Source organism: Eleginops maclovinus, chromosome 3 (assembly GCF_036324505.1).
Source record: "Eleginops maclovinus isolate JMC-PN-2008 ecotype Puerto Natales chromosome 3, JC_Emac_rtc_rv5, whole genome shotgun sequence".
Classification (NCBI taxonomy): Eukaryota; Metazoa; Chordata; class Actinopteri; order Perciformes; family Eleginopidae; genus Eleginops; species Eleginops maclovinus.
Genome location: NC_086351.1, coordinates 21,467,830 through 21,487,083, shown reverse-complemented (window position 1 = coordinate 21,487,083; position 19,254 = coordinate 21,467,830). Strand labels below are relative to the sequence as shown.

The window sequence follows — 19,254 nt, the reverse complement described above, 5'->3', positions numbered from 1 at the left end:
TGCGTGAGCGTGTGAAATGTAATGTGCTCTTGTATTTTGTTGATGATTGCAAAACTGTATGACACCAATGTTTGACCACTTTCAGATTACATAAGGGTCATAATGGTTAGAATTTGTAAGAGGAGGTAAGATTATCATTTCTAAAAAAACTGTTACAATAATGATCAAGGTTTCAATATAGCTGTTTTTAAGGAATTGAAATGTTCAATATGATAGCTAGATGTTGAAGGGTTTTGACGTCAGGTCAGCTCTGAAAAGCTGCTTGTGAATTGTCCGTAGTAGAGCTTTGATTCTGTAGCATGAATGTAGACTCTTGCCCTTGATATGCTGACCATTTCTGCCATATAGAAAGTTATACAAAATTAACTGAAATATCATCTTACTGAAATGAGCTGATAAAAGTTTATAAAAAATATACTGAAAGATAAACCTAATTTTAAGGATCAACTAATCACTTGATCATTAAAAATATGATGGAGCTTATAACTTTCTTCTGGGCCGACAAAAAAACCGTAAGTATTAGGTGAAACCTTACAAACATCATTTTTATAACAAAGAAATTGTAATTTGTCAAGCCTAATTGATAAAGGACACAACTAGCTTGGCAGCATTATGGGTTCATATTGTTTGAAGTTCAGCTAGTCTGCCTTGTGAACCAGGTAGCTCAATTTCTGTTAGAAAAAAGAAAGGTACACATGTCAGGAAACCCTTACCTTACATTTTGCTTTTTATAAAGATATTATATAATGTTACAGGGGGCCATTGTTCAAAATTTTCTTGCACTATCTTCTTTCTATTCTGTTATTTGCTTCACGATTATAATTCATGTCCTATACAGTATATTATGCTATGTTTCATTGTTGGAGGAGCCTGGGAAAATGATATCATATCCACACTGTAGCTCCTGTGCATATGACAATAAAGCCTTTGCATCTTTGAATAAAAGTCCTGTGTCCATTTCATTTAAACGGTAAAATAAAAGAACTTTTATCTGATACATGGTGCTTTCAAACACACAGACCTTATTAAGATGAAGATTGAGGACTATAATGCTGGAACGGTCGGTTGTGTTGTCTGACTATAATGTTGATAATTCAACAGGGTCTCCAAATGTACAACAATAGCCCTGCTTGCGAGGGCTACGGAGTTCATTTTGAAATTCACCTGGTGGATCCTAGAGGATGCATTATGGGAATTGTGGGATTCAGGGTTGTTTGGAGCTTGAGCAATAGGCTACAAAAGAATAACATTCACTTCTAAAAAGCATGTGTGTGTGCATGCGTGTGCGCTGATCGTATCATCACCCAACTCTTTGCATCAGTGTAATATCAATTTTTTTATTTTTAATTTGAAAAATAACTTACATAAATCTCTGTACTCAACCATACTTAACCAAGACATAGCCTTGGCATTAACACATTGCACCAAAAAGAGAAAATGAAAAGGCATTCAAAAGGATAAATAACATATGTCTTTGTCATCACGTGAGGCATTCTTCCTGTTCCAAAAGAGTCTATCATCTATTCATGGTAGCTTGTTTATTCAAATTATGACATCTAAAGGTATGTACAACGAAATCAAAATGAAAATATATACTGTAGCTTGTTACAGCGACAAGGTTTTCTTGGACACTAAAACACTTTATCGTCATGTGGAAAAGGAATAATGCCTCAGTTCAATTTCATTCAGACATACTGCAACTATAAGATTCATATACTTCCCAGACATGAGAAGTATTTATAATTACTAAAAATAGAAAATAAAAAATAAACTGGTCTTGGCTTTTAAATAAAACTAACAAAAATATAGTAAATTAATTTCATTTTCATTAAAACAAGAAAAAACATTTTCTGTGGCAATATCCCTTGTTATTTGAACTTGTGATTAGCTCATCTTCACATACAGTGCCTGTGGACTTGAACCACAGCGACACACACATCTCTCGCATGTTTGCTGCCTCTTGATTAGGTATAGACCTCTCACTGTACCAATAAAGATTATTTTTGCATGTTCGTCAACAATACTGAAATAAAATACACTTGCAATCACAACTGTTTCGTCAACCTCCATTAAATATAAAATATTTTCCTTGTCACTTATTTTTTCTCAAAAACCTGAAAGAAAACATGACCTTGGGGGTGGAATGTTTTTTGTCAAAACTTCAATAAATGGCCGCAGAAGACCAAGAACTAATTTGCTGTAGAGTTCAATTCAAGGGTGAGGGAGAAAAGTAATGAAGTTGACATGCACTGTACAAGAAACTGCAAAAATTCCAAATATCATCTTTATCAAAACATGCTGAGTTACTGTAAGGTGTGCCCAAGCCATGTTGCAGAAAATCCTTTTCAACATGCTTGTTAAACAAATCAAATCCAAAATAAAATACATACTGAAACAATACAGAACTGTAAAATAACCAACAGTCCTAAAATCTGGACAATATCAGGGGACTGAACAATGGTAGCAATGAGTAGTGCGATGAGAAGTACCCTGGGACAAGGAAGAAGAAGAGAAACATGTACAATTTGCACATAATGTTTATCTTTATAAGGCATGAGCCTTTTACAATGAAATAAATAATTTACATTTATTTTCATTATCACTTTTTGTCACATAAACATTTTCTGTTAAATAACTCCAAAAGTTTCCTTTAAGTTTCCCTTATCTCAATGTCTGCTAAACACAGACTCATGAATGGTCTAAAGAATGATAAACAATGTCTTTTTTTTCATCACGATGTTGCATTCACTCCCCTTGAAAACCATGCACTAGTGAAATTTACCTTTAAAAATAATATAAATTGTTGAAAATGGCTGATCTGTTTTATTTTTCTTCTTCTTTTTTGCAAGTTTCAGCCTCAAGAAAATAATTTTCTTTTCTTTTTTTTTAATTCAGCTAAATTTGTGTCCATGCAAATGAACTAAAAAGGGAAAAAAATATTTTTTTCTCATTTAATTTTCATACAATATATCAACAGAGAAAGAATGATGGTAGATTGTACATCTTTTCATGGGGTTTGGATCGTTTCTGTTTGTTCTGTGTTCAGTGTTGATGGTAGCCACTTCAATATTGCCTCTGATTAATTTACCAGTACGGGTTGATTCAGTACGTAAACCTAGAGTAAGCAGGGTATTTCTTTTGGGGTTTTGGGGGAGTGTGGACACAAGCTGGGACACACCTCACCCAAAGTGATGGTCTCCAAAACTCCCTCTACACAGCTAGGTCTGTTGGCGTGGCGTGACCAAGCTTCTGGTTAGAAACACTGTCACCCCCTTCAGATACAAGTACATCGACATAAAAAAACAACAAAAAAAAACAAAAAAAGGAAACTAAAAAAGAAAAAGGAAAACATTTATTTTTCATTCGAAAAGGGCTTCTGTAGAACTCGTTTAGCGGTTCCCAGTGCGGACCCCCATGGCTTCGAATTGGATGAAAACCTGGAACTGACGGATTCCTCGTGCTAAGGAGTTCATTCCAGCTTCCTCCAAACAACAACAACAACACCCGGCAATCCCGGCCGCCAGGCGCTTGCGACGCACTTCGCCTCGTGCACAATGTGCGCAACGTTTTTGCTCAAAACACAGGATCACGTTTTTCGCACCCCTGGAAACAGGCTCAGAAGACACAACATCAAGCATGCAGTGTAACCGGGGGGCGTGACCTGTAACCGCAACACTGGCTGCTACAACAACGCTATCAGTCCACACGCTGCTATGATCGAGAGAAACTGTCCAGTGACGATTGGGAAGCTCTTCTTGTCAGTGGGGCCAGAGTAGGGTCCACCAGAGAGGAAGGGGGAAAGAGCTTAAACCAGCCAATCACCATGTTGGACAGGTCCAGCTCATCTAACAGTATCTGAACTGCTCCCATGAAGGATTTATGGTCCATGCGTCCATAGTCCCCCCATACGATGATCTGCAGAGGAAGAAGAAATAATGAATCAAAAGGACGTTCTTAGGGAAACGGTGAGAAATCAGATGGTTTTAGTTTCCGCTTGGCATCCTGTGAACACTGCCTCACCTGTAAAACCTTTCCTACTGGACTCTCCTCAAACGGCAGTTGCTGCTGGTAAAGAGGATCCAAGGTTTTTCTTGCTACTTTTGTTTTCTTTTTGGCTATGCAGACTCCGTTCTCCAGAAGGTAGACCTTTACATATGGTGCTGAGAGGAGAGGAGAGGGGGGGGATGTGTTACAAAATGCACAACCTCTTATTCTTATCCCAAAGCCCTAAAGATGAATGATTCTATGCTATTTAAGTTGAATTCATGAGATTAGTGTGTTATGACAGAGCGAGAGCTTCAGTTACCTGGCAGTGCCTTGGAACCTGGTTTTCCCACAAGGCCACGGGCTCTGATGACCTCCACCTCCAGTGCCCCCTTCTTGTCCACCATACCAATCTGGATGTCACCTGAATAACATTAGCAGATTTTAACTTCCTAAGCACAATACTTATCTGATATTTCACACCTTATATGGTGTAAGAATAGATAAGTTACTATGGTATAGGTATTTTACATTTGACATCCACTCTGTTTGTTCTGATTGTCTGCATGCTTTGTGTTCTGTGATTTAATGTTGATGTTCAACTGTTAGTACACATTGTTTTCTGTTAGTTGACTGCATGTTAAATGTCTTACTGCATGAGTTCTTATCTTGTTCAACTGTTTCTATTTAGCTTTTTCCTGTGTTCTTTTTATATGATATTCTTTGAATGGCCAATTGTAACATCAGGCCGTGGGACAACAATTGAAATTGAATTTTTTCAGTTTGTTAGCCTTTTGTCTAGCAATAGCAAATTTAAAGTGATGTTGATAATGTGCATTGTCCCTCAGGATAACAGAAATACTTAATCAAATAATGCATGACTTACAAGATGATTAACCTTGCCTTATGAATTTTTGAACAACATTTTATTAAAGAAATTAATAAAAAGGTTGTTGTTCTCACCCATGGGGGGAGTAGCCAACGTCTGTCGTCCAACCAGCTGGGCGGGGCCAAGACCGTCCAGGAAGTCGCTGAACTGGGCTTCTGAGGAGAGCCTCACACCAGGGAAGATGAGACTGAAACAGAGAAGATAAACTGTTAACATGGAGATGAAAGCTACAGTTTCGTTAATGTAAGACTACTCTGTAGGGGTGCAATGGCTATGAGGAAGAGTTTGGAATGGCTTGCTGCGTAAATGCTGTCAGTGAAATAAGAGGGAGCTTTTCGAGTGTCCTTACTTTCCCTCGGAGCTGTAGCTGTTCATGCTGCCGTCTGTGGACTCCCGGCTGGCCTGCCGAGTCATCCTGCTCCTCATCTCCACCGCCAGGCCCGTCTCCGTGCTCCTCTGGATGGTGCTGCGCAACTTCTTACCACCCGCTTCTACACAACGAAGGACACACGTGGAGAAAGAAGAGAGCGAGGGAGAGGGAGAGCGAGGGAGACTGTCAATGCATGACACTGCATCATTTTGTGACTCATACAGCGAGTTGAACACACGGATTATTACTCACACGCAATTCATTCCAAGGGGAAACACAAAGGCTCTGTGAATGAAAATAGTTCTCTATAGCTTATTCTGGGATGGATCATGGAAATTTCACAAGGTCACTAATTCATCATCTCTACAGAGTCATGGATCTTTGTGTAATACAACATGGGCAGCCCTCCTCTGATCTGTGTACCGACTGCCTGCGGGGGTCTTGTGGGAGCCGTAGCCCATGCTTCACCCATACAGTCGAGCGTATGACCCCCCCATCCTAGCTGATCCAAGATGACAGCTGACTCGGAACATTAGCCCTGCTGCTGCTCCTCTTCAAACAGCCTCCCTGCGCCTGTGCTGGACGTACACATACCTACACACGTCGCACCGGTAGATACATATCTGGCTACCAGCACACACACACACACACACACACACACACACACACACACACACACACACACACACACACACACACACACACACACACACACACACACACACACACACACACACACACACACACACACACACTATTAATTAGGAGAAAGACACGTTTCTCTTCACTGTGAGTCAGCACAACATACATCAAGGATGCTCAGGAGCTCAAAAGGAAGACAAGAGACAAAAAAAGAAACAGCGAGTTTGCATTTAAACTCTGTTAATCTGGCTGTCTGCACGAGAAACACATCTAAAAGGAACCCTTGCATTGCTATGGTCAAAGTCTAATAATCAAAGTATAATGAAATGTTAACGCAAGAATAATAGATCTCATATCTGCAATCAAACCAATGCAAAATGAGGTCGTATTGTTATTTCCCAGAGGTCAGATGTAAAGTAATAACACAGAGTTAGAGTCACTGTTGGCACACCCCAGGTGCGGTCGTGACAAACAATGGGCTATCACCTTATTCCACATTTTAATGAACATAAATTCCCAGTGTGTATGGCGTATGAATCAACAATGGAGCATTCATACACCTGCCTTCCCTCTTCCTCCTCCTTGTTATGTCAGAGGAGTAGTCTTATCTCACACGGGCATGAACAGACATGAAGCCTTTCAGCCTTGAGATCTGGGTTATTGAGCTGGCCTCCGCCTCCTCTTCCTGCTCTTCCTGCTCTTCACACTGCACAATAGGAGACAAAGCCATAGAGGTGGTTTCTGACGTCTGTGTCGAACCTTAGCATAAAGAACCTCGGCCAATCAGTGTTATTAATGAACACTAAATCAAAACATTTCAAGAAGGGAAATCAGTTTGTTAGCTTCACAGCACAAATTATGAGATTTTACAGTACAGCTATGCCGTCCTTACTGTAATTACTATATATTCTATAAATGGGTGATCTCTGTAATATCTGATACATTTTTCTCTCTGGAAATTGGAATAGTGTTCACAAATACACCCAAAAGTGCATTTATACCAATGGTACTGTAGATGAGGTAAATGTGTCACAGACTGGAGCATTATCACCACCGTCTAAAAATACTGGGCGCCCGAACAATGTTGTTAACTGTCTGGCAACACAGAGCAGCAGTGGCCTTAAAGTCAGACAAACTGGCTCGTCCCCAAAAGGTCACTGCCCTCAAATCCTGGCCTTGCCAAGAAAGGAAAAGACAATGAGCAGTGGAGCAGCTCGTAGCCAAACAGCAGAGGTGTGAGTACAAGTGAGTGTAAAGCTGTGGCTAAAAACAGCTGGTGTCATCAGGCAAAAATATGAAGATAAAGGAAGGTATAAAAAAGGCACGTATTCTAGATCATTAATGGATGACCAATAGGATCCTGAATAAATCACCTAGAATAGGACATGAGCAGAGCATCTTGGGATGCATAAATATAAACACAAACAGGCGTCAGCAGTACTTATCAGGACATTTCCAGAAACAGTCATAGAGTAATGTTGTGATCCTAAGCTAAACAAACACCGCCACCCACATGGTACTGAGCAGTGATTCATTTCATTTTCATTCATAGCTAGACTTGAGATCTCAGGGGAATAAGGTATTGACTCTTAAATCATACTGGTTCCTACAGCAATCCATATCAACAGTAGCAACAGAAGCAGTTTGCAGGAATGTAAATCCACTTGTAATTCATAATGTCGCACAAACAGGCATTACGCTATTATCCTAATTGAACTTCACTGTCCTCCCTGTTAAGCTAATTGCATCTACTCCAAATCTCCCAAAGATCAATACCTCTGCATCTTCCCGCTAATCCTAAATCCATCTCCTGTCTCTCAGTTTACACAGCACCACTGCTGGGATATTATCCCCAGATCTCGTCTTACCTCCGTCCTCCTCATCGAAGGAGTTCATGCAGGGGAAATAGACGGCCAGCGCTTCGAAGGATGCAGACAGGCTCATCTTGCTCTGGGAGCGCGTGATGCGCATCCCAGGCGCCGCGGCAGTGCTATCATGTCCCTGCCTGCCCATGGTGACCGGCCGCTGTCCTTCTCAATGAATCTAACGCACTATTCTTTAGATATGATTTTTTTTTTAAATCAATGCAATGTGTTTGATAAATTCCTGAGAGTAGTAGTAGAAGCTTCTATGCTGTAGGAGAGCAGGTTATCATCGAGAGTGTCCCTAAATGCTCTGCAGAAAGCATCTCAGGCAGAGCTCCAGAGATGAGTGTCTTCACTAGCTGAGTCCTGCGCTGTCTGGGTCTGACGTTCCCACTGCACCTCTTTCTTCAGGGGGGGAGGGGAGAGAGCTGCATCGCGCAGCACCAATCAGAGAGCACCTCGGCTGGCTCTGCGGGTGAACGAGCTGTACCCGGAGATACTAAGCCCCCCACTACCCAGTACATTTCTCCTTAAATTAGTAAACCTCTTCTTCTATCATTTGCTTTATCTTTTTTATCCTTCTGCTTAGCATTTTGTTTGAGCTTTTCACTATTGTTAATTTCCCTTTTACTCTCATCCCCTACCCCCCTTCCCTCCTTCTCCCCATCCTGTCTACACAGGTAAGTGAAAACAAGCTGTCATTAGGTGTGCAAACAGCCCTAGGAGAGGCCTTCAGCCACATGGCGGCCACTCCAAGTTCACGTGCCAAACTACTTTATTGTTCTGTCATCCCAAAACAACTCTACCAAAGCTGTGTGATGTGTTGCAGATCCTTTATTTAGCTTTTTAGAGTGTGAAGTGGATTATTGAGGTTAGACGAAAGCAATAATATTGAATTTAAATTAAAAATATTCGGTTCAACTTGATATTATTGCTTCCAACAAACCTACTACGGTGAAATCCGTTGAGATAATAAATTTAATTAAAGTCAACGTTTCAGTTTTTATCAATCCAATAACACACTTTCAAACCTCAGATGAGCTCTGTGTTTTAATTAGAGTCCAACTTATCTAAACATGAACTTTTTTCTGTCTGTTTCTACCATTTGAGGTCTCTCAAGGTCAGACTTTAAACATTCCTCACAGGTGGTCCCTGAAATACTAACAAATCAGCCATTGGCACGGTGTGAGGGATGGCACTTAAAGCAAATGTATGGCATTAAATCAACTCCAGTCCCTCTGTTTTCTGTCAGTACTGCAGCGTGGAAGGACATGAAGAGAAAGTTAACAGAGAACCAACTGGTGCTTTTGTTCTGAATATGTGTCTGGCAGAATAGGCACAGCACAATTATGGAGCTTCTTTGCACCATCATAAATATAGCGCGCTCCCTGTAGTGTTGTCACTGAGTGTTTCACCCTAAGAGACATTGCAACCTACTTCCATGAAGAAGCCTCTCAATGTCTTTTGCAGGTTTCATGTGGGTCAGTACACACAAATACACTTCTATAGCTATGGGATAATTGTACAAACAAACAGTAAGAATAAAAAAAATGGATTATTCTTTATTCTCGCCTTATTTTATCAAAGGAAATAATGTGAAGCTCCTCCTAACTCAGATAGTGACATTAACCTACATACAGTAGCATGTGTATTATAATGGCTCTTAGACATAGCTCATTTTAACAAATTCTACGTTCGAAAGAATCATGTTGTTTGAAGACTTTCACTGTACTAGCAGTGTGGTAAAAACTACTGAGTAGAAAACAACTGGGATTTTATAAAATCCGTTATGGTTCCCTAAGCTAACGGTTATCTCTTGTAGCAGCATCGGCAGTTTGACACTATTGGTTTTTAGTGACTGTCTTAACGACTATTGAAGGAATGCTCCTCAATTCGATATACAAGGAACCCAAAGAATGAATCCTAATGACCTGACTGAAATGCTGGACAGTTTCCCATAAAATTGGGTTCACACATTTAGGCTGAATTGAACAAAAATGTGTCATTTTCTTCTAGCTCTATTATCTGGTCAACATAAAAATATTAAAGGACTTTTGTTTTTGAGCAAACCTAATTTACATCCTCCTCAGCTTAACTTTGTGTTTAGTTCCAGAGACAACCTCTGTGTCCAATAGGTGAAGCCAATGTGCAAGGGTTTTAAACATGAAAATCCAATTCTATTGGTTGCAAAAAAAGCCCAACGAAAAAGTCTTCGAAAAAATGACTTCTCTCTTGTTTATATCCAGTAAACATTTTCCTAAAGAGTTTATGGACTCAATTGTAATTGGTACTTGTAATAAAAGCCTGCTAATTATTAATAAAGGTGATTTCTCTAATTATGGTCCAATTTAAAATAAAAAAGAAGATAAAGCATTGCACTCTTTAGGGTGTGGCTAACCTCTGACTGACAGGTAGCTATCACAGTCTGGGTGCTATCTGTGTTTCCACATTACAGCTTTTACTTTAATACCGTGTTTCAATGTTGTGTTAAAAACTGTGTGTTTTCAAATGAAATGTAATTGTTTGGCCCCTCAAAACATGTCTTGTTCAGTGTTGTATTTTACTTTACTGTTAAAAACAATAAGATGGTTGCGGACAAAAGGTCAAAATAGAGTCTTTGAGACCATAGTCCACAAACCAATGGGTGACATTCCAGTGACTATGTCTACTGGTTATATAAAGTCAATGGTTTGGTGCTAATCAGCAGCATATATTCACACGATATACACTCTGACAACTCATTTGGAATAATGTAGTTGCTTTTAATCTTTGCGCCTCTGATAAAGTGTAAAGAGCAAAGCTTAATTGTAGTCTTATAAAATCCTTTCAATACAGTATGTGGATGTTCATTTGAGGAGTCTAAACATAAAGTCAATACCACACATTAAATAACGTAAAAATGTATTTAACATTATCAACAAATAAAGTCTAGTTATTAAGGATTAGATCATTGCAGGCATGTTCAGTATGGTGCCAGAAGAAAAAAAAGAATCTCCAGTTTAGGGCATGATGGTCCTCTCAGATTTCCCATCAGCATAGTTCAGATTAACATCAAAGCACTCTTGCAACATATGTAGTCTCATTCCATCTTATGACAAACCTACACTGCTGGGAAACACTTTCACCTCAGAAGGCAGGAATCTCAAGAACCCTTTTCTACTACAACAACAGAAGAGCGTAACATCCCAGAAGTCGTATGTAAGACCCGTCTGGCCGGCGGCACGGATCACAGGCGGAAGCTTTCGGAGTCTTTCTGATTGATGATCCCGGGACAGGCCGGGCGTCAGGGAGCAACTCTGGCCCTACACACTGTAAACACAGTCTAATGGAGGCCTCTAACCCTGCCACTCACGTGCATGGATGTAGGCAAACACACATATTTGAGCACTTAAATTTGCACACACTAGGACACGCACCAGTACATACGCAAATGTAGGCACAAACACTCTCTCTCCTCTCAGTTTACATTCCCTGCTGCCTACCTTGATGCAAGCCAGTCCTGCTGTCAGGAAGTTCAATTTCCTCTCTTGGGTGTTGATCAAACCTGATGACTGAAGTGAATTAGCTTTACTTACTAAATATAATCAGACTATTTCAGTTTATTTATCACTTGACTCCTGTAGAGTTGCACTCATAGATCGTCAGCAACTAAAAGTGGGACAAACTCTACAGACGTAGTACAGCCTTAAAAGTTGTTGTGGCATGTTAGCAAACCGATCCTTAATCTCCCAGCAGAAACAGAGCAGCATTACAATGATATTGTCAATTTTGTGTCCACCTAAAATTGTAGGTCCAACAATAACTTTTATTTTGGCTCTGGTTTGGTCTCCACCAACACAGGATTAACGTTAATGTCAACGTTTATTGCAAAACAATCCAATGTCTTCACTAGCTAGTTGCTTATTTTGTTTGTGTAAAGTTTGGTCCAAAGAAAGGAGTATACAGTATGGTTTTGGGAGTGTTTTGCTGGGAAATGTTGCGCATGGAGGTAAGTAGTAGCATTAAGACCTTTAAAACTACAAAACGAAAAAGAAAAGAGCTTAAAAGGGACAGCTTAACCATCTTCCTCCCCCACAAAAAATATACTTTTCTTCCTACCTGTAGTGATATTTATCAGTCTAGAGTGTCATGGTGTGAGTGACTGTTGGAGATTAACCAGGTAATCATTCCTGGAAAGGGACATTGCACTTGAATTTTTCAAACCTATTTTTGTCTCATTCAGCACCACAAACCTGTGACATCTAGTTCCATTCTATTGGAGAAATAGCAGACAACTCCGCAGCCAACATCTCCAACACTCAACAGCTCACACCAAAAAAATCTACATTGTTAGCTAGCATTACAGTGCAGAGGGAAAATATGTATTCATGATTTTGGGTTGATTTAAAGCAATAACAGGTTTACCCCCAGACATGCAGACACACTGTGCCCTGCCATTGACATCACACCTCCACTGAAAAGGTTTAGAGAGGCATATTTAAAAGGTGAATGGCAGGAGGGGCAGCAGTTGGAACCCTGTCTCCCTACGTTCACTGGTGCGAACACTAAGAATACAACAGATGGAAAGCTAACAAGAAAGAGGATCTAAAAACTGCCACGCCTTATATAAAACATCCTGATAGAAACTACTGTGACACTCCACCTAACTTACAGACAACAAACTAGTTTGATATATAAAACCTTTTCTTGCCTGTGGAAATTCTAACACGTAACCCTGGCATGATCACTTCTCACGCTGAAAGAGGAAATAATATTAAACCATCTTGATGAACAGCATCATGGTCACGCTCCATGACTAGTGTGACCACAGTATTTGAGTGCAGACTTCCTCTTTGACTGACAGCGACAGAGTGTAAAAGACATAACGACAACAAGACGATGTTAAAAAATCTAAAACAGAGGAAGTTCATTTTTAGTCCAGTGCAGCTAAGAGGCAATCATGTACTGAAATGGGATGTGGCCATACAAGTGCGTTTAAACTGTGTCCAAGCCTTAGACTGAGGCAAAGTAGCATATGGCTGTCGAGCACGAGCCACACTGCAGGCATACAAACACAAAGCAGCTGGTGGAGCATGGCACGGTTTAGAAGATGAATCAACAGCTTTTAAGCTGAGCTCATAGCTATAGATGCATAATATTCTAATTACAACCAAACATGTATGATTTAGGGTATACACTTTAACTGTATGCTTGAAATTAATTAAATGTTCTTCATGCTGGCTGATTAAATTAATTGCATTTTGCATGTGTTAAATGTAATACAGAATACAGTGCTGGAATAGATTTTTGTATGCACTGCACACATAAAGACATTGTCAAGAGGATGTTTTAACTGCTGAATAGGAAATCAGTTCACTTCACTTGAAAGTAACAGTAGCGCATCACAAAATGTCTGGTGTTAATCAGTTTGTAGCAAAATCAGCACTGAGGATTTGTACCTCTACTAATGTTTCCACTTCATTTCCTATGCTGGCTGTGTTTCTGTAGATGTATAACCTGGGTTAACATCAGTTCTCTAGCTCTAGTGTTTTCCATGGATCACAGCTAATTTATGTTCCAGCATAATAACCGTAACATAGAAACACATTTTCAAAACAAGAACATTGGTTAATTTCTTGGATATTGCAAAGTACATTGTCTTCTCAGAGACACACTCTGGGCTGCTCGCAGTGTGAAAACAATCCATTTAGTCCAGCAGCTCAGCAGACACTGGCATTACATCTTTAGAACAAACAAAAATACCTCAGTGATTCTAACAGGACCTTTCTGATTTCATATTGTTCTAATAAGAAAAGATAGTCAAATACTTAAAATCACAAACACAATGAAAATGTATCTGGAGCAATAAATTGTCTTTGATAAAAAGCAAAAGCATTATGCATTCTCTTCTCTCTAAAGCCTGTCAGCTCTGCCTCTTTCAACATTAAAATATTAAAGACGGATCAAGGGGAATTATTTTGTTATTTTACCTTCCCCTCAATTTAAGGAGAAAGATGCTGCTTTTTTTACATCATAACAAAAAGCAGCAACTGTCTTTATCTAACGTGTTTAGGCTTCGCTGCAGGTGCACAGAACTTGAGACCAACCGTACAGAAACCATAGAAACAGAAAACTCATACCTGCAAAACTAAGCTGCTTTTTTTTTTCATTTACATGACATACTTTAGAGAGTAAGTATAATCCACGATACTAGCAGTGTGACTGTGTGTGTCACCAATTCTGTGGGTAAGGTGGCAGTCTTGTTGTATAATAACCAGAAGACCCAGACAGTGAAGAGAGATGGCAGATGGTTCAGGCTCCAACAAGAAAATGCCAGTTTGGAGTGTGCCAGCTATAATTATAATATAATTGTGGGATGCAACAACTCAATAAAAAAAAACTGCTGCAGTCGAAAAACACATTAAAAGAGGGCATCCACCTATCAGCCATGTGCAGTTGCATCAAAGACCACTAATGTGGACACCACAATATAGGATCATTAAAAACTCTACATGTGGAGACTATTATGGATAGGATTGTGTACAGCTGAACAGTACAGGTCTTATGCTGTGATGTAATATGGTTACATAGCAGTGGCTTTGTTAATAGAATGTGAAAGGTACAAAAGCTCTGTTCCTAAAGTGTGTTCACATATTAAGGTCAGTGCAGAGACGGCTCATCTGAGAATTTAGGCTGAGCTACATAATTGTTGTAAAAGAAAGACAGAGAAAAAGCACTAATGGAGTAAATGAAGGAGAGAAAGAAGCAAGGAAAAAGAACGAGAAGCAATATCATGATGGTTAGTTTCCGATGTCAATTATGAGGGAATGAGGGAATAAGCTATGTAAAAAGAGGGATGGTGTGAAAGTGGCGGGGCCCTCGGTAGTATCTATGCTGCTGTGTTCCTCTCATGCATCATCCTGAGAGCAGCATGTCTGCTGCAGCCCCTGAGGAGATTAATTAGCAGCCTTAGCCAGCGGAGGAGCTGCTGATACAGGCAACCAACTCAACTCGGAAGATAAATTACCTCGGCTGAAGCTCAAAGTTGAGCTATTTCACCACATTCAAAACAGGCTGTCAGGGGACCGTGGAGGTCCAGAACTACGTCAGTATCTGGTGTAGGTGAGAGGGGAGCAAGAAAGGGGGCAAGGGACAGCCCATGCATTTTTCTGGATACATTTAGCAATTCTAGGCACAGTCTGTTACTGTAGGTGGCATACATACACATTCATCAATAGGGAACCTGAATTCTTACTGTATATCTGGCTTACTCTTAACCCACAAAATAATCATTTGTTTATCAAGACAATACGGTGGCCGACGGCGCAAACACTTCCATTAGGAGAAACGCGCTGCACTTTCAAAAACGGTGCAAATAAAACAATGCAACTGTGCTTAAATCACATGCAAACAAAGAAACATCTTCAAAGACTTATCAACACATCTGCAGTGTTTAGAAAACGTTCACCAAAGAAACAGCTTTCAGCATTTACTGAAAGCGCTGCGTAAACAAAGCGCTGCAAGAAGCTCCAAACACAACCGAAACAGGGACACTAAAAAGTGATGCACACAGCTGGGACCGGAGTGCTTGTTGATATTTGGGGACTATAAAGGTGAATACTTGAAGAAAAACACATTTTTCTTCAAGTATTCCTCCATAGTTATAACAAAATAAGGAGAAAAGTCTTTAGGAATTAATGTAAGTTGAGTCCACGTTTCACAAAGGCGAAACTATATCACATGTTAGCTGCTTTCTAACTCTTGTCCTGTATAAGATTTGAAAATGCATGTGTAATCAATGAAAGCATGCAGAAAAAATATGTTCTTTAAATCATTTTAGTAAACATAGGGTAATAGAATAAATGTATATAGAAATACAAACATTTTCTTTAGTAATCTTTCTTTAAGGAATAGAAGCATACATGCTCACAAACAGTACATGTATACATCAGCAGCAGTTTGTCAGCCTAAATAAATCTTATCAATCCTCATCATTTCTCAGAAGCAAAAGTAGGACAGTGATTTACAAGTTTGCATACATGTAACCTTCAGAGCAAATGCTATGGTATCATGGGACACCATTATTTAAAATAATTCCAATATCTAGTTATAAAGTCAATGGAGTGAAATGCATGCGAGTGACACATTTGGTCTGAATGGTGAGTGTCTTTCAGGGTCAGGTAGAGAAAAGTAGGGCATAAGTAGAATCATGTTAAGGCTCAAGGCTGCACCCAGGGGAAGAGGAAACTAGATGCTACTGACAATGTATTCTACCACATACTCAGAAACCCTCACACTGATTCCATGTTTTCCTTATTTCTAAATCACAGCTGGCAGCCTTGCCTGCATTGTTGACTTTCTAATAATGTTTCTGGGACAATCTATTATGGGGAAAGCAAAATGTGATATCGGGTAGAATGCTGCTAGCTGTGAGAAAAGATGGTAGAAAAACAAATATATCTGCAGTGTTGCGTAAGAGAAGAGGCCTATACCTATTCATTATCCATGATGACATTTTCTATGTAAAAGGAGAGAAGTTCACCCTCTGCATGCCATGTGATACATATTTCAAAAACTACAGTTCCTAATGGATGTTTTACAGTTTTTTAAAGCTTTCAAAAGAGATGTGCGTGTTTGTGTAAAATGCAGATATGTTTCAAATGAACCACGACAGAACCAATGCCTGTACTGAAAATTCGAGCTGCGGGTCAATACTGCAAAATGCTGACAACATCTGTATCAGCACACCATTTTATGACACAGTCTCCATTTTAGTCTCCAAGTAGCAATGATAGTAAAAGCACCGGCTTTTATAGACAGAGCAAACATGCTGATCTTTGAGAAGCCAATTTAAAAGCAGAATGGAAGAGAAATGCACGGATTAATGCATGGAGATGTGTTTTCAATAAAGCTGCAGGATTTGATTGTTATTGTCTGGGTTCAGCTGACTCAGGCTGTGTAACAGCAATTTGGTTGGGGGTGAATGGGGAATAAAGCTTCTCTTTATTGGGATTAAACATATTGTAGCAGGGAGTAGAGACTGCTGACTGGTGGATGGGACGATTGAGTGTAATAAATCAAATTCAGCTTGCATATGATGACCAGTGTTAGAACAATAAAGCGCTTCAACAAGCACATGCAGAGGCTTCGGTTTTTCTACATGAATATTTCAAAAATTGTGAAGCAGAGACTTTTCTGTTGGTCAGCTACTACATTTTTTATAATTTTATTTCCTCGTAAAAATTCAAAAGTCAATCATTTATTTTACAGATGTTAGGGATGGCCAATCAAAACATTTGCTTTGGCTTAATTTATCCGCTCTGCCCACACCATAAATGACAGCAAATCGTGGTAATAAAACTATCAATATTCTATTCAATCTAAATAGTTATTTAGAACATGTACGCATCATGTGCAACAAAAGCCTGCAATTTTCGTAATTCACGCAAAATATGTACCACTCAACGATAATACATGTCATTTAGACAAAGGCTTAAGAAAAAAGGATCATACACAGGGATTGTTCTTTTCATCTTTTTTTTATCATTTTCTCAAACAATAGAAAACTAGAAAACCTAAAGAACAGGCAGGCATTCCTTCTTAATGCAATGCAAACTGAAAATCAGTTCAAACATTATTCTGACATAACGATACATTTGTATTTCCTAAAAAAACAAGCAGCCTTTACAGAAGACTAGAGCTGCACACTGTGTACACACTCCTGCAGGCTGGCCACCTGGGAGCACATCCTTTTCATCTGACAAACCTGTTTTTGTCAGAGCCAGAGTAGTGCTGCTTGGCTGATCTGACCCCCCCCCCCGATCCCAGGCACTTGGCAGTGCACACAAAAAGTCGAGGAGTCTCTTAGAATCGATCATCGTTTGAATGCACCCTTCAAGCGGGTGATGAGCCTCTCAGGATAACACACAGCAAAGTAGGGCAACAGGCAACTCGGCAGGGTTTGTGCTGGTGCAGAACCAAACAGAGATATAGAAAGGCAGATGTATGCATCGCACGCTCTCACCAACCCCATCTGATGCACTTAAAGTGAAATATTAATAGCTCCAGGATGCTCAGTTTGTGCTGCGTCTGCTTGCATGAGGAAGGAGTGTGTGTAACTTTGTTCCTGTGAAACTAACATTTTTATCTTAACGAATTTGATTTGTTCCCAAAAATAGACTCCAGTAGAAGAGTTATCTTATTCAGCAACATGAACATCATTAAAAGTCAACAACCCAAAAACTGCTGCACAATGCAGCTAATCAACAGGTCTTCCATAACTGATGGAAATCGCCGCAAAAAAACAGCTGTAGATGTGATAGAAAATGTACCCACAGAGTTAAGGCAGCAAACTGGTGCCAGTCAAATCACGAGGCCAAGTGGCGGAGTGCTCACGTGGAAATCTTCACACTCTTGCTAACCTTATGACACCTCGCCACATGTGACCATCAATTCCCCATACCTCTCCAGCGCTATCCAGCCAGAGACTGCAGATCCGTAGAAATGATAATTGACCACTTCAAAGCTGAATAGACGAGATGATGAAGCGCCAGAGAGCTGTGGCAGCAGGGTTGAAGTGGACCGATCGGCTGACCTCATGAACACAGACATTGCCGCATACAAGTTCTTCACATTGTCTGGCTAGCATGTGCCTACACAGCTCGGACCCTCTCGAGTGGAGGTTGATAATGAAATAAAAGTAATTGCTCTATGTTCTGCAGAGAATCGTCTCGTGACCGCAGAGAAAATACATATTGAGGCCTTCAGCAACAACACAATCCACCGCTTGTCTTTATCACACATGTGCACACACTCTCACATGCACTCAAAGAAACAGATACAAACAACTACACATTGCCTCAATTTAAGGAAGGGTTTTACATGTACGAATCCAATTCAAGAGAGCTTATGCAGCAAATAAATACAACAGCAGTGGTGAAATCAAGAAGAAAAAACAGGGAGGTATAAAGACAGAGAGAAGAATTTCCAGGAGTGTTGTTACCTAGAAGCAAAAGAGAATATCGAATGACACATGCTGCCATCTCCATCTCCTGGAAGGAATAAAGTAGGGAGAAGGAAAACTCAGGAAGAGAGAGTAACAGTTTTAGATCCCAATATTCATCACACATCACACAGAGGCCCCACGCAGGCAGAACATATGAGCACACACGGCTGTGGAACATGTCCTACCTGTTTGGCTGAGCTGAGAGGTGCTCCGGCTCTTGCGCGACATGCCGACCATGGCCTGCATTTTGGCACCAATGCTGGAGCGCCTCTTCTTTTCGTCGGTGCCTACCGTGCCGACTGCCGTGTCCGACTGGCTGCCGTCCGTCTTCTCCAGATTACACATGTCGCCGCTAAGGCTTGTGCTCTTGGTCATGTTGACCCCGCCCGACGAGCCCATCTGCCTGTTTTTCATTTTGGATGCAAAGTCACTGTCAGCCAGCGCCATTGACAGGCAAGAGGAGAGGATGTGAAAGGAGAGATGATTGAGGAGGAAACAGGAGGAGAGGAGAGGAGAGGAG

General features: G+C 40.2%; 1 protein-coding gene across 4 annotated transcripts in view; it reads right to left on the bottom strand.

Moving 5' to 3' along the window:
• Positions 1 to 1,323: 1,323 nt before the first annotated feature.
• Positions 1,324 to 19,254, bottom strand: part of rims2a (regulating synaptic membrane exocytosis 2a) — a 138,050-nt gene continuing 120,119 nt past the window's right edge. For all 4 annotated transcript variants that reach the window (XM_063879377.1, XM_063879378.1, XM_063879379.1 and 1 more), the window contains 6 exons: positions 18,920 to 19,164; positions 5,223 to 5,364; positions 4,948 to 5,060; positions 4,307 to 4,408; positions 4,021 to 4,160; positions 1,324 to 3,915 (listed from right to left, as the gene is read on the bottom strand). In XM_063879377.1, coding sequence (XP_063735447.1) covers positions 3,712 to 3,915; positions 4,021 to 4,160; positions 4,307 to 4,408; positions 4,948 to 5,060; positions 5,223 to 5,364; positions 18,920 to 19,164 — 946 coding nt within the window. In that variant the 3' untranslated portion in view covers positions 1,324 to 3,711. The remainder of the gene's footprint in view (positions 3,916 to 4,020; positions 4,161 to 4,306; positions 4,409 to 4,947; positions 5,061 to 5,222; positions 5,365 to 18,919; positions 19,165 to 19,254) is intronic.